Here is a 16,833-nt window from a genome sequence, read left to right as displayed (position 1 = left end):
GGAGAATTTTTCAACTCTTTTAATTCAACAAAGGGGTGAAACAGACACAGGTTGCAATGACCTGTGGTGTTTGAAATTGAAGTTACAATGCCCAGGCCGAGTTAGGAGCTGCAAGGTCACGTTAAAAAGCTTCTTAATATTGTTAGCCGGAGAACAGTGAACATGTGGAACTTGCTCCCACATGGAGTAATATAGGCAAAAAGCGGATTCATTAAGGGGAGACTAGGGAAATACAAAAGATATAAAGGAACAGATGGAAATGCTGATAGGTTGATTCGTGCAAAGCAAAAACTCCAACACAGCAGATGGGTTGAATGGCCTCCTTCTTCATTATAAATTCTATTATGCTGGAACTTCACTATAAAACAGGCAAACACATTTATTGGTTATTTTTTTTTTTTAATTGTTCTTGAGATGGTTACAACACCAGATGGAACAGCACTTCCGCGCACTCATTCCCCCACAACCCACCTTCCACCCGCCATCTCCTGGGACTCCCATCCTTTACACCCAGCTTAATAGTGCTGTCCACGTACGCTTGTGTAAACAGTCACTGTCCACACACCCCTTCACGCTTTTGTTTTTATTGACCCGTTACTCGGTCTCAGTCAATATCTTCACAACCAATGGAAACTCATCCACCCCCTCCTCACTCAAGGTCAGGCTCAGATCCACAACTCCACATCCCAGAGATCCATGGCTCCGTTTCTTTATTAATGCTCTTCCTAAATTTTTTTTTAAGTTGTGACACAGCTGAGGTTTCATAGACCCTTCTGTCATTTGTCCATTAACCATGAACACTAAATATGATTTTCATTTTAGAAATCATTAAGAAAGTCTCTTGTGCTATGCACAATAATCGCCCCAGGCCCATCCCACCCTCCCCTCCCTCCCAAAAAAAAACAAACTCCTCCCTGAAGGAACTCTGGCTGATTTAAAAGCTGGTTTATTCTAGATCCTCCTTTTACATACAAGCTTGAGGCAACATAATTTCCACCACCTGTCATTTTGGCATGCTGTTGATCCCCTGCTGAAGCCATCTTGAAGCTGGGAGGGGGGCAAAAAATCCTGGACTACCCCATTTCTGCATGCCCTGATGCACAATGCCAGGGAGGCTGCACCCATGTGGCGTTATGCAGTAGGGAGTTTGGCACTTTTCTCCCAGCCTACAGACCTCTGCTTGTGATTTTTTGCCCCGTTTGCTCTCGCTGGGAACCGGCCATGGCATTTTGGGTTCATATTGATTTGCATTTCCGGTCTTTTTTTTTGAGACACAGTCCTCTGTGGAAATGAAAAGCAACAATTTTAGAAAACCTTACAAAAGCATTCAAGAAATTATCTATGTTGAATAGAAATGAATAAAATATATTGATTCTGAAAATACAGTTTTCACTTCATTTCTATGAAACCCTGAATACCTCTTACTAAATCATCAGACTGCATATCCAAGATACATTGCTGGATGAACAGAAATTTTCTCCAAACACTAGTAAGACTGAAGCCATCTGTTTCCATCCCTGTTACAAATAATGTTCCTCAATTACCAACATCATCCCTCTCCCTGACATTTATAAGCAAAGCCAGGCCAATCACAATCATTATGTCATTTTTGACCACAAATTTATTGCAAAACTCCAATTCATGCCTTTGTTATCTTTAAATTTGACTATTCCAAACCAACTGACCAGGATGCCACAATCTACTCTTCATAAACTTAAGATCATCCAAAACTGCTGCCTGTATCCTTATGTATCAAAACCTGTTCCCTGGTCACCTGTGCCTGCTGATTTACTACATTAACATCCAGCTAACCAACTTCTCAATTTTAAAATTCTTATCCTTTTCAAATCTCTTACATACTAGGGGATACACAATGGAGCCCACAAGGTCAGAAAACATGACTGTAGGATGACTTAAATAGGCAGGATGGAAAATTTAAACGTCCTGCTGACAGGTTGAGATGCATAAATAAAATTAGCGAGGTGTAGAACTTTGCTGCCTACGGCAGGTTGCTACTCATAATACATTTGCAAGCCATGAATACTCATTATTTTTAAGAAGGTTTTACACTAATGTCCTGCATTCAAGATAAAGACACAGGAGAACTTTGTGGTATTCAGCTCGCGATCATTTAAAGGTCAGCTTTGTGCAATTGTATACGAGGTCAGCATGTTTCCTTGTTTTAACTCTATAACACAGAGAGGGAAGCATTGAGTCCAAGACTCATCAGGAATCAGTGGTAAGGGGGATTTTGAAGTAGGAAGAGTTCTGATGTAATGGGTAGGAGTGGAGTTGAGAAAGGGCTGGGTGGGAAGAGAGAGAAAGAGAGAAAAGACATGCATGTCCACTTTGGATGTTGGCTAGCACAGTCCTTAAAAAGGGCTCTGAGTTATAGAATCAGAGGTTTATAGCACAGAAAAGGGCCCTTTAGCTGACTGAGTCTACACCAGTCAAAAACAACCACTTAACTATTCTAATGCCATTTTCCTGAACTTCGCACGTAGCCTTGTATGCCTTAGCACTGTACATTCGTCCGTAACATTTCAATTTCTCCTACTAAGATTGATCTCAGACAATATCCTTTTAAGATATAAAAAGGTGGGTAGCTGAGCTTGCAAGTTCATCCATGTCCCACAGAGTTGCAACTACAATCTTGGACACTAATGTGAACACACTGAACAACAGAAAATTTTACTGTAGTTTTCACAATAAAGGAAATATCCCATACTCACCTGTAACCAATAAATGTCAACTATATGGTGTGCCAATATATTTAGCTCTCTGACTAAGTGTCAACAAGTTAGGATAATACACACATGAATAGAGGTAAAACGAATGTAATGTGAAATATTTACAGGCTAAATTTAACTTTGCAAAACATTTTTGCTCTCAATTGTTATGTTGATTGTGCTATAATTAGGCAGTAAAGTGGCTACCATGATGCAGAGACTCCCTATTTGACCAGGAGACTAATAAGCTGCCCGTTGATGCAGCATCGTCAACAGACAGCAGGTTTCACTAATGAAAACCTTCCCCTGTTGTTGTATCAGCCATACTTTACATGCACTCTGCTGTCACTTTGAATTTTAATTATCATTGTGTGGGAAACAACAAAATGAAAGAAAATAGAAGTAACACACATGCAGTTGACGAAATCCTGGTCCTAATCTCTAATTCCTCCAACCAAAGAGGCCAGAGAGGTTAACCACCATCATCTAGTTCTTGATGATCCTAATCTTCAAAACTCTATTATTGGCAGCTGTGCATTTAGATGTCAAGGATCTAAGCTCTGGAATTTCCATTTATTCTTTCCTTTTTTAAAGACCTGCCTTGAACCTACAATTTTGACCAAGAGTTTTTTTGGCCATTTGCCCTAAAATTGCCTGTGTCAAATTTTACTTTATAGTGCTCCTTTGAAGCACCAGTGGAATGTTTAATTTTCCTGAAGGTACTAAATACAAGTTGATATAGAAATTTAATCAAAGCTGGATGGGGCAATGAGTCAAGGATTGACATCTCATTGCTGGAATCTGAATCCTAATCAAACTGGTCTGTTTGGTTCATTTGTAATATCATGTTGAACAGTCCCAAACCATTCACACACCACACCAGAAGCTTGTATTTACAAATCCTTCACTGCAGGCAGAGGAAGAAGGGATCATCAGCGGTGACTTAAGTTTCAGGGGCAAGATTTCTTCCAAAATGAAGTCAAGGATGGGTGAGCCTCCACCTACTGAGTGAACATTGTTTTTTTCTGCACAATCAAGGATTCTGTGGTAAGAAAACATAATGGGTAATAAGACACCACCGCTTATACTCAGGATTCGTTGAAATGGGACAATCACTTCTTTAAGTTTAGATAATCAGATCAGCCCTGGTCTCATGGAATGACTGAGCAGAATCGATGGGCTGAATGTCCTACTACTGTTCCTATGTCTTCAAGTTTTGTATTCTTAACAGGCTACAGCTAGCTCAGTTGGCTGGACAGCTGGTTTGCGACGCAGAGCGAAGCCAACAGTTTGGGATCAATTCCTGCATCAGCTGATGTTACCATGAACGATGCTCCTTCTCAACCTCTTCCCTCACCTGAGGCGTGGTGACCCTCAAGTTAAACCACCGCCAGAGGATTCTCATAGGCAGCATAGTGACACAGTGGTTAGCACTGCTGCCTCACCCTGCCAGGGACCCATGTTTGATTCCAGCCTTGGTCAGCTATGTTGAGGTTGCACACTCTCACCATGTCTGCTCTTCAGAGGGTTGAGATGAATGGCCTCTCTCTGCACCGTAGGGTTTCTATGAATCTCCTTCTCAGCCTCTCCCCTCGCCTGAGGCTAAACCACCACAGGTCTGACTGTAAAGAGACAGCAGCCCTACGATTTGTTGACTGGAACTTTACTGACAAGCAAGTTAGTCGAAAACTTATCCAGGAATGCTTGATGTTGAGACTTCATATAAAATCCATTAATTCTGACACAGAACCCCTCTCTAGGCAAGCAGGCAATCTCAGTGAATTTCAGAAAGACACAGAAGGCAGTTTGATAGAAAGTCCCTGAGTCACAGTTGAAGGTTGTAAGATGAGGAGGCCATGTGGCAAAGGCGCCATAGAATAAAAAGCAATGAAACTTCCCTCAGTGCCTCAGTGAGAGACTGGAAGATTCTCAGTTGACGGACCTCAGGAGAGATGCCTACTTGGCTACTACTACTTGTCTTGGTGGTGACGAGTTCTGAAGAGGAAATTTACCAATGCTGCAATAGGATGGATCCGTACTAGATATGGTATGCAAGTGAGGACAGTATATAATATCTTCAACTGCTCAATGAGGGAGAGAGATAAAAGAGGGAGGGAAGAAGAGAGACACAGACTTTAAACTCTCCTCAAACAAGATGGCGAATAAGAGACATACATCCATAATTCCAACATGCTCAGCTCATCTTGGGCTCAGAGACCGATTAACATTGAAGAGTTATTTTTGTGATGAGAAGGACTATTACATGAAGTGAGGAGGGGCATATTCGAAACTTACAACAAGACCAACCTCAAACAGGAATGGCCCAGCGTCATTTTCCCTCCCCTGGTCCTTTTCATATGGGGGATTACAGAATAGTTGATTGGCCCAGATGGACCAATAGTTGCATTTTATGGAACCCCTGGACCAGGAGGCCTGGGTTCAAGTCCCACATGCTCCAGAAGTGTGCAATGACATCTGTGAACAGGCTGATTAGAAAAATAGGTCGAAGTTCTTACCTGGGAGACTGATGCAAGTCATGGATTTGTGAACACAGCTATCGGAAGAGGCGTGTGAAATCTCTCAAAGCCCAGCAAACTTTCTTACATTCATCAGCACTGCAAAAGGTTAAACAGATGCATTGGAAATCAACATAGCATTAGGTTAACTTAACACAAGAGTACAGAGTTAAATTAACATCCATCTACATAAATTACTAGCATAGAGCAGTAGATTAAATTAACAGAGCAGTGCGTTAAAGTAAGATGGGGTAATGGATCTCATTACACTAAATTACATAAAAAGTAGCACATAGCTGTAGGTTATTGTAATGCTCCATTTATCTAGGCTCACAACAATAAATGTACATAATCACAAGGTTGCCGCTGGAACTGCTATAAAGTGAAAAAGATTAAACATTAACTCTATAATGTGCAAAGGAACTTGGACAAAAAGTTCAATGTTGATGATTCGATGACTGAAAGATCAGGTAATATATAGTAAAGGCAAGTGTCAAGAAAATATGTCTTTTTTCTTAGTTGAATGAGCCTCAGTTGAGGTGAACTCTGCACAGTCAGAATTAACTGCTCTTTCAGACAAACCTCCTGCCCAAGGGAATTTTTTTCTAAGCTTTGATTGCCCACGTCAATTTCTTTTTCTTCTATCTCATGCTGGGTGATAGTGATGGTGGGGGTGCAGCGAGTTGCCCATGGTTAATCTCAAGTGTGAGGGACATTGGGTCTTAAGGAAGATAATCATTGTCTGCACACATTTACACTATCCAGCAGGGAGGGTCAGTGGATCACAATCAGGAACCCTAGCTATCAGCAACTTCTTGACCCAAAGTCAGAATCCTACAGCTGCCTACTAATGTTAATATACTCCACTCTGATTCAAAATCAAACTCTCAAACTCCCTGATTACTGGCTGAATGAACTGACTCAATGAGGTCAGTGAGTCCACCCAGCTCACCATCCAGAGAATCTTTTGTACAAATTATTAATAAAAAATCCAATTGCAAAACCCACTATAGTGAAAAAGCTATTTCCTCTACATGTGGAATGAAATGAAGGCTTTTGTAAGTGAGCCAAAAGGTGGTGTTTTGCTTTGTTTAATTTGGCATATGGGTAAGGATCATGAAATAGTCAGTCAGGTTTTGACCAACTCAATCACAAGTTTACATGAGTAAAGTTTAAGTCGAACGCCAGAGAGCTATCATTCATTAAAACACACATGGATTGTCAATGAAGACCACAGCTTCGAACTGAAGTTTATAAAGCTATGATTTACATTTAGTGCCTGAAATTATAGCATTGCCATACTTTTGGGTGAGGCTGTACTGGAACGACAAAGAAGTTAATTAACTCTTTCCGGAGCAGTAGAATAAAACCATAGAACGGTTAGATAGAAAGAGGTCATTCAGCCCACTGCATCTGTGCCAGTTTAATAAACTCACCACCCATTTATCCCACTTAACAGCAGCTGCTCCATAGCTTTGCATGTTACAGCACTTCGGGTGCAGATCCAAATTCCTTTCAAATGATGAGTGTTCCACCTTAACTAAATTGGGCTGCAAATTCCAGACACCCACTACTCTCTGGGTTTAAAAAAAAAAGTTAATCACCAATCACCTTAACTCTGTGCCACTCGGTAACTGACCATTCCACTAAGAGAATCAGGTCTTACCTGTCCAGTTTATCCCTCATTATTTTGTCTACCTCAATTAAGTCACCCATCGGCCTCTCTGTTCTAAGGGAATGAAACAACCCCAGCCTATCCAATCAATTATCACTGAAGTAAAGAGGCAAAAGATAAACTCAACCAATGTCACCATTATTGCTTCTTGGTCAGCTTGAGTGACAGCAGAATCCAGTTTAGGCGTAACGCTAGATTCAAAAATCAATTTTGCACAGAAACACAAACAACCACTGACTCATCCAACATAACCATTTTCTTTCAACTTATTAGCATCAGCATGATCTCAACCTTTTGATTCAACTCTCTACTGTTCAGAGTTAAATAATATAGAAAGCATTTTCAGATCACTAATAACTCAGGAGGCATGATTTCAATCCAAGCCATTCCTGACTACAACGTGTGATCACACAGACTAGTCAGACCATTATGTGCAATTCAAGTCAGAACTTGCTCAGTACTAACACTGTACCATATGGAAAAACCTCATGATTGTTTGAAGGTAGAAGTCAGTCAGCTCTTACACAGGTCTGAGCATGTTGTTGATTGTTAATTCATTGAATGCTTTCTTACTCTGTAGCTGGCCCCGTGTTAGTTTGGTTTGCATTGATAGAATAACACTGGGAAAATGTCATGTATTCATTGAGCTGCAATCTCTGAGTGTCACTACATTATTTTGTTGTGCTAGACCTATTAAGAAGACCTCAGTAAGGTAATCTCACCAGTTCCAGAGAATGCTGTAAACACTAGATGTCAAAGGGGGAAATCTTCCCAATTCTCCAACTGGCATCTCCCACCTTCCCAAAATGTCAGTAAACCTATTAGGACATGGCTAGCTTTGCAAGCCCACTGACCAGTTATGCTCACACCTGCTCTCACCTGGTGACTTGCTTGTGGAAGTCAGTCAGCTGCTTGTGTGTTACTGTGATAGCACCCCCTGCTGTCTCTTTAGGTAATGACTTGAGTGAAGCTTCCAACCATCGGCAAAAGGTCTAACGGGGACAAGAATGAAAAAAAAGATTTATGGAAAGTATCCTGAAAAGACACTAGTGTTAAGGGGGAGAGTTGGGAAGGGATTAATACACATTCCCCGAATACACTGTCTAAGCTTCAGCGAGATGGGACTTCTGGGTTTTGATAAAAACAGGTGTCCTTTAAACAGGCAACATAGTACCCAATTGAATCAATTTTTTAATATAAATACGAAGAGGAAGTGCAATCAGGTTTCCGTAACACGTAGTTACATATATATTGTGCTTTTACTCATTCAGACAAAAACATGCGTTAAATGCTCTCACATACACTTTCAGATAGCAGGAGTGCAGTTTAACGGAAGGCATTGATTAACTTGCCAGAGACACCAGGTTATGGAGCAAAGCACAGCAGCAACATTACGCCTGAATACACACAGACATTTGCATCTACTCCTGATTCAAGTATACAACAGCCTCGTTACATGGGCAGATCAAAAAGGCAGAACACCAGAGTCTAACCTTGGACTAGAATGTTAAATTGAAAGATCTCAAGACACTACAAAATTGAAAATTTCACAGTAGTTGGTTGGTTCTGTTATAGAAATAAATCTTCAGAGTTGCTGCACCATGTATTGCAGATGAGAAAAACACTGCTCTCTGCACAACTGTTCCATTAATGCACTGTTGGAAATCTATGAAATCCTGCTTAGCCAGGTATCACTAATTTCAGAGCATTTAATATTCAAAGCATCACAGAAGGCCAACATTTGGTCCCATAATATTCTGCACCAAAGATCTGACTCCAATAATCTCATTCTCCAGTTCTTAGTCCACAGCCCTAGAGGCTATGACGATGCAAAAGAACATAGAAATAACACTTTAGTGTTACAAGAGTTTCTGACTCAACTACCCTTTCAGACTGTGAGTTCAAAACTCCTACCACTCCTAGGTGAATAAAATTCTCAAGTTCCCATTAAGCCCTGTATCCCTTAGCCTAAATCTACGGCCCTGGTATTGGTCCCTCTACTAATGGAAAGAAATTGCATTTTTATCCATGCTCTGCCCCTCAATTGTATACACCACTATCAGATCTCCTCTCAACTTTTGCTCTTCCAAGAAAAACAACCAGCCTATCCTATCTTTCCTCATCGTTCTGACCCTCCAGTCCAGGCAACGTCCTGGTAGATTTTGCCTGTACTGTCTAGTTCAATCACATCATTCCTACAATACGGTAATCAGTACTACTCATAACCTGACCATATTTTATAGTTGCAAATACCATCCTAGTTTTTGTGTTCTATGCCTCTGCTAATAAAGCCCAGTATTCCATCTGCCTTATTCACCATAGCTACCTGCACTGCTACATTCAGGGATCTGTAAAGATGCACACCACGATTCCTCTGACCTTCAAAACTCCAACATCTCACCATTCATAGCGTAATCCTTTGCCTTGTTAGCCCTCCTAAAGTGCATTACCTCTCACTTTTCTGGGTTGAATTCCATCTGTCACTGTTCTGCCCACCTGACCAATCTGCTGACATCCCACTGCAGTTTACAGCTATCCTCCTCAATTTTCATGTTACATGCCAACCTTTTGAGCACATCCCCTACATTTAAGTCCAAATCATTATCATTAACATACACCACAAATGGAAAGGTCTCCAGCACTGAGGCCTAGGGAGCCCCGCTGAAAACGGATATCCTTTAAAACAAATATTTCTCAATCATCACCATCTTACTTCTTGCCTTTTTTACAATTTTGGATCTAAAGTGCCGCTTTGTCTTGATCCATTGGGCTCTTACTTTCTTGAACAATCTGCCATGAGGGACATCATCAAATGCCTTGCTAAAGTTCATGCAGACCACATCAAATGCATCATTCTTATCAATATTCCTGGTTATCTCCCCAAAAGAATTCCATGAAATCTGTCAAACATGACTTTTCCTGAAGAAACTGCAGATATATTCTGCTCCTCAATTCTTGCTAATAAAATTTTCCACCACTAAGGTTAGACTGTCAGATCTGTAATTTCCTGGTCTATCCCTTGCTCCTCCTTCCTTTTTTAAAAAATACTTGGACAATTCTAGCAGATTTCCTCTCCTCTGACACCTCATCTGTGGTCAGAGACGATTTGAAAAATTACTACTAGGGATCCTGATATCTCTTCCTTTACGTTTCTCAACAGCCTAGGATTTCTCTCAACCAGGCCTGTGGACTTATCCATTTTAAGGCTGCTAAACTCACTTGTACCTCCTCTCTCTTGATATTAATTTCTTCAGATGTTTCACAATCTGAAGTGAATTGTATTCAACAAGGACAGTGCCCACATCTTTCAGGTCCTTGCACAGATTACCTCTATTGTCCCAAACGGGCCCTACTTTTTACTTAGTTATTCTCTTGCTCTATATTTTTTTCCTCTTAAAAATGGGTTTTCCTTTATTCTACATGCCAATGTTTCTTCATTCACTCTTAGCTTACCCAATTTATTTTTTGAAATTAACCCCTACAATTTTTTTATACTCCTTAAGGGACTCTGTGATGTGGAGGTACCAGTGTTGGACTGGGGTGGACAAGGTCAAAAATCACATGTCACCAGGTTTATTTGAAAACACAAGCTTTCAGAGCCTCGCTCCTTCTTCCAGGAGTTACAGAGAGAGGTGGCATCAGACAAAGACTTTATAAGCAAAAGATCAAAAGTTCATAGAACAGATGTGAATGTATTGAACAAACCAATGTTGGCTGTTAAATCTTTAATCAGTTAGAAAGGAGGTACAGATTTCAATTAATTAATATGCAAATCCCAGAATTTCCTTCGAGTCCCTCTCCCATGCGCACACACTCTCTCACACACATAAATCAATAGGGTGAATTTGCATTTGCAGAACATTCTATTTTGTTCAAAAAGCACACACACAATTTGTAGAGAATGTGGCATTTTATAAATTCCTACTTTGGAAATAAAACCAGTCTGACTCCAAGTTAAAACACAGACAAATTCTATATAAGGCCTCACACTTAAAATGCATGGTCTGACCTGAGATGTTACCGCTGGTATACTATTAAAACCTTTAGTTATCTTGGGGCAGTGACTTGAAAGAAATTCTGGGATTGGCATTTTAATCAATTGAAACCAGCATCTCCTTGACAACTGATTAAAGATTTAACAGCCATCTTGGGTTTGTTCAATACATTCACATCAATTCTATGATCCTTTGCTTTTGCTTATAAATTCTGATGCCACGTCTCTCAACAACACCTGAAGAAGAAGCAAGACTCTGAAAGCTTGTGTTTTCCAACAAACTTAAGGGACTCTGTGATATTGAGTCCTCAGTATCAGCTACAGTCTGCTCTTTTTTTCTTACTCCTAATGCTTATCTCCCTCCATAGCCAGGGCTCTCTGGTCTTGGTGCCACCCTTTGTCTTTACAGGGACATTTTTGTCCTGTACTCTTGCTATTTCCTTCTTGAATGTCTCCCACTGTTGACAGTTTAATCTGTAGTAACTGCTCCCAGTTCACTTAGGGAAAATCGTATCTTAGTAAAATTAGTATTTCTCCAGGTTACAAATTTTATTCCCAGTCTACCCTTATCCTTTTCCATAACTATCCTAAATCTGTGTGACTGGTCATTCAGTTCTGGAACTGCCTTCACTTAATTCCTCACTTTGCAACCACGTTGTTACATGGAGATACTAAAAAAGCTGGAGTCATTTTCTTAACAGCAGAGAAGGGGAGATTTAGGGACTTTTTCAAAATTATGAAGGACTTTGACAGATACGATTAAAAACTGTTATCACTAACAGACCAATTGAAATCCAGAGGACATGGATTTAAGGTGTTCACTAAAGACTCAGGGAAATTGGAAGATTTTTTACAAAATGAAGCGAGTTGCTAAGATCTGGAATCGTTTGTAGGAAGAGCTGTGGAAACAGTTTAATTAAAATTTCTAATGATAATTGGATAAACACTTGAAAAAGGAGAATTTTATAGGTCTAGGAGGAAAAACCGGGGGTAGGAGGGGTCTATTTGGATGGATCTTCCAAAAAGCAGCAAAGGCATATAGGCCTGAATAGTCTCCTCCTGTGCTTTACGGTTCTATGACAGCAGAATCTTGCTTGAAGGTCATAAGATCAGTGAGTGAATCAGAAAATGCCATGCCATGAAAGCGTTTTGAATAATATGCCCATCTACCCAACCTTAATTAACAAGATAAAGCCTCCAGCCATTAATCAGATACAACTGTGACCTTACCGCTCTGTCGATTTGCATGATTTCCCATATAACCTCTGCTAGATCCGGCAAGGTATACGGGGGAAGGCAGAAGCACACAGCCTGGAGCAGTTGATTGACTAGTTGTTGACCATGTTGGGTCATCACCTGTTTGATTAGTTCCTTTCGCAGTTCAAAGTCATCCTCGTGCTGTGGGAGCGAGATCCAATTATTAATATTTTTTTTTGTTCAGTCCGTTCAGCCATTGTTGTGAAGTTGATTCATAACTGTGTGCAGGTATGAAAACTCCGTTCTCTAAAACTGAGAAATCTTAATGAATTCCACATTACAAAACAGCAAGCGAAACTGCAAAGAAGGCATGATGTGTCAGTAATCAGTGCTGAGGTTGACTTCAAGCTTGGCTTTTGAAAGCGTTCAGAGCGTAGCACTAAGCTTTGGTTTTGTAGAACTTTATACTGCAACAAGGTTGGATTTCAAGATTTTAGAGACTGCAGACATTAATGGCAGATCAGAGCAAAGTCCCACAATTTTGGAGAAGGCCAAGTTTCAGCGTGGGACAGGGAACCTTATTTTAAGGTTAGTAGTTCAGTAATGTGACAGTACTGATATCCTAACATCCATATGTGGTGTATACGAATACATTATACCTTTAGTACATGGACAAAGATGATATCTGCACATATGGTGAAGGCTTAACAGCTCATCATACCTAGCAAATATTTTAGTGTTTTTCATACAGGATCTATATTGAAGTAAAGAAATAAGCCTAATGACACCGGATTAGGTATTCATAAATAGAGGCTATTTCTAGAACCCGAACTGTAGTGGAACCTTGACAATAAAAAGAAAAATAAATCTTTTCTGAGCAAAGTTCATGCAGCACTCAGATGTACAAAGCCATTTTTCACAAGGCCCCACGATTAACTATCATTGGGTATTTTGGCTAAAGGTTAAAAATTGGTCAGGACACTCTATACGCGCTCAAATAATGCTGTGTCAACTTTAACATTCATCTGAACAGACAAGGGCAGTGCAGCTACAAAGGGACACCAGATGGAGTAGTGAGGGACAGCAGCACTGACTCAATTGCATGTTGAAGCTGCACAGTGGGTTTTGAGCCTACAAACTTCAGGAGCTGGAGTGAGAGCCCTGCTACTCAGCTGTCTTAACCAGATTCAGGCAACACTTTTCTTTGCAGATTCTGGGTTCAGGCATGGCACAAACTTACATCTTTGGCAACACCCGTGTGGATAAGATCCCTCAAGAACTTCATGATACTGCAGTTGGCATCCCGGTGGTCAAGAATGACAGCTGCAATGGCACAGTTCAGGATGTGAATGATGATCTGACTCTGTAAAAGTGTGGTCGGGCTCCGCTGAATAAATCTGCATGGGGAAAGAAAGGGGAACTCCATAAATAGTTGCAGGGACATTTCGTGTTAGGTGAAACTCTAGAAGATGCAAAAATGTTTTAGAAAAGTGGTACCGAGAGATCATACTAATCAGAAAAGACTGAACATGCTGAGCAGTTTTCTCTTGGAACAGCCTGAGAGATGACCTGTAATGACGTCTTCACGATTATAAAAGGGTTTAATAAAGAAGGTGTAGAAAATATTTCCCCCACTTGTGACCCTGAGCAAAATCAAGGAGTATATAATACATGGTACCCTTTGGGGTCTTGTGGCACAGTGGTAGTGTCCCACTTGTCTTGGAGGTGTCATATAACATGTCCAAACAAGTTGACTAAAATAACTACAACCATGAGGTAGCCATTAATACATTCAATTAAAAATACAAGAGACAGTTCTTTGCTCAATGAGTGGTTAGAACGTGGAACTTGCTACACATTCAAATGTGTATGGGGTAATTAAGACAAATAGCAGGAAACTGAATATTTGAAAGAGAAAACATAGAAGAATGTACGGAGGGTGTTAAAAGGCTGATAGAAAAATAAGTCCATCATTACTAAAATGAAACATTTTATTAGCATACCACACGTTTGGAAGGTAAGTTCTGCAAAATATTTTTGCAAACTTTCACAGATTATGCAACATGACAATATTGACCTACATTTACAATGCCACTATTCAAGTTTGCTACCAAGCATTCAAGAGATTAAATGCAGACAGCCTCAGCAGACAGACTCAAGTCAGTATGTAATGATCCTTCTAATCTTAGAAACAAAGATCTGAATAAATATCTGGTTTGGAATAGACTGAAGTTAACTAACACATCAAATTTTAAGTGTACATCTATTACATTGCGAAAACAAAAGCCTGGGAACACAAGGTTTTTTTTTTAAATAGAGTGAATTTGTTATGGGCTGGTATGCACTGCCTGAAAGGATAATGGAAGATGATGCAAGAGTAAATTTCAAAAGGATAATATAAAGAAAACATTTGCAAGGCTGTGGGGAAAGAAGTGGACAGTGGTTTTAATTGGATCCCGCTTTCATGAGGCGGAGGGGTTCAATTGGTTAAAATGTTTCCTCCTGTGTTGCACGATTCTCCAACAGGCACTGAGGTCAGATGTTAGAATCACAGAATCAAGGAATCCCTGCAATGCAGAGGGAGGCCATTCGATCCATTGAGTCTGCACCGTCCCTCTGAAACCATTGGAGTTTCACCAGCAGTTTCTGTTTTTGAGGCAGGACTAAATACTTCGCTCAGGCAGATGAAATGATAGAAACACCTTCCCACAGAAGAGTCAATGCTTGGGAGATATGGTCAAAGAGAGATATACAAATATATTAAACCACCAACAGTGCCAAGCAAGCCCTATCACATCCTTGCCAGACAACAGAATACTCTACAAAATCTTCAAAGTACCTGGTTGCTAGACGGAAAAGATCATCCACTGTGTCTGGGTGATCCCGAAGGCCATTTGGCTGTTCGAGCAGTTGAAATGTTGGCATGCACAAGGCCTGCAAAAAAATAGTCAAGAGTTAAAGGGACATGCCTGTTGGCCAGAGAAAGATAGTCACCACTGCTACCTACCAGGGAAGGATGACCCACCTTGGATGCCCTTTCTCACCTGTAATTCAGTAATGCTAAATCCAAATGTAGCATACCTGCCCTGACAGATCAGACGTTGCCTTCACCAAGTTGTCAGCCAAAGGATAAACATGGAGACTTGTCTGAATGCAGCACAATAAATCACCCATTCTGTTGTGGCAAAATACTTCAGACTTTTTAAATACTGAGAAAGAATCAATGAGTCAAAACTCATTGTGCAGGATATCACTGAGGCTGCAGAGCATGGTGCAGCAGTGTTAGAAACACAGGCCCCATTAAGAAACAGTGATGCGTATTGGACAAGTTTTGTTCTTCGGGCTCCAGTAAGGGGTCTTGTGGCACAGTGGTAGTGTCCCTATCTTAGAGCCAGGGGACCAAGAGGGATGTTGTAACACATCTGAATAAGTCAGTCAATTAAAAATATCTGCAAACTGGATTCTCCCTCAATGTTGGCAGGGAAGGGGTCAATAAGGGAAAGGCAGAAACTGGTGTTTGTGCCAAACTACAGACTTACACTAAAATTCTTGTAAATCTTAAAATTTTTTACCACTAATTGAACATATGGATATCGGTCAGTTAAACAGAGAGAGGCCAATCAGGTGATACAGTGTCCAGCTCTAAAAGACTGCAAAAAGGATGAGATAGCATTGAGGAGCTCCACAATTCTGCAAAGTCCAAGTCCAAGCCCAAGCAGGAGACTATGAAGAGTCTCAACTCTATGGAACCCACTTTCAATAGCATCAACACTTACTTTCACGCCTTTGCGCTGAGTGCATTTGTAATTGTCTTCACCATTGTAAATGTTCCAAGGTGGCTTATTCCAGCATTATCACACAAAAATCAACACAGTCAGATATACAGATACTAGCACTGGTCTCAAAATGCTCAGTGAGAAGACAGTTTGAAGAGATTTTTCCACAAAGCAGAGAGGGGTAGAGAGCAAACATGTTTGGGAAGAAATTCCAGAGTTTACGGCCTAGACAGCACAAAGCATAACCACCAATGGTGGAATAATAGATGTTGAAAATGCCCAAAGAATGCAGGCAACTGCATTCCTCTCTCATTGATGCACTATTAACCCTGTCCTACCCTCCAAACCCCTCCGGAAAAGTTGACACAAAGCATCCAATTGTAAGGAGACCCCACACCATGCCTTCTCGAGGACTAATTTCTTCAGCAATGACAGAAGGTTTCTTGTGGCACTGGGCTACTAAATCCTACCTGCACCATGTCCAGAAGTCCCTGTCGACAGCCTTCTTCCATTCCATATTCATCAACCAGGATACTGCCCAGGTAGAGGAAGCAAGAATGTGGATGTACTCGATAGACATTAACCATCTACATGGAGAGGAAAAAGAGGAGAATGAGTGGGAGCAATAACAAACATTGCACCTCCACACTGATAATTACACAGCCCCAAGTCTTAAATTTGCAACTTCTCTCATAGAATACCCTTCAGTTTTTGTCTGCTACCAGATCATGCAGTCATGCTTCATCTTGATTTCTCACTTAAATTTCTGATGTTGTCGTTTTGCACTTTAAAGGAAAAAAAAACCTCAAATTTAAGCATGTAAAAAGTTTCAAATTACTTCTGGACAAGGGTTAAATATCCTGTAACCACGCCACCCTATCATGAAGGTACCTATTAAAGACAGAAGTCACTCTCCCCTCTTCTACTTTTCAATGTTTTGCTTTCA

At 40.5% G+C, this 16,833-nt stretch overlaps 1 protein-coding gene across 1 annotated transcript; it reads right to left on the bottom strand.

The window, feature by feature from the left end:
• Window positions 1-930: 930 nt before the first annotated feature.
• LOC125481521 (transportin-3-like) lies at window positions 931-16,480 on the bottom strand. Its single transcript, XM_048593198.1, has 7 exons — window positions 16,358-16,480; window positions 14,951-15,045; window positions 13,352-13,508; window positions 12,145-12,312; window positions 7,800-7,912; window positions 5,246-5,344; window positions 931-1,281 (listed from the first exon to the last, which is right to left on the bottom strand). Exons 1-6 carry the CDS (start codon window positions 16,472-16,474, stop codon window positions 5,284-5,286), a joined length of 711 nt encoding a protein of 236 aa, XP_048449155.1. The 5' UTR covers window positions 16,475-16,480; the 3' UTR covers window positions 931-1,281; window positions 5,246-5,283.
• Window positions 16,481-16,833: the final 353 nt, after the last annotated feature.

The sequence above is a fragment of the Rhincodon typus genome, unplaced genomic scaffold (genome assembly GCF_021869965.1).
Source record: "Rhincodon typus isolate 14 unplaced genomic scaffold, sRhiTyp1.1 hic_rhity00002475, whole genome shotgun sequence".
Lineage (NCBI taxonomy): Eukaryota > Metazoa > Chordata > Chondrichthyes > Orectolobiformes > Rhincodontidae > Rhincodon > Rhincodon typus.
The sequence above is the reverse complement of the archived record's forward strand: the minus strand, read 5'-3'. Positions and strand labels throughout refer to the sequence as shown.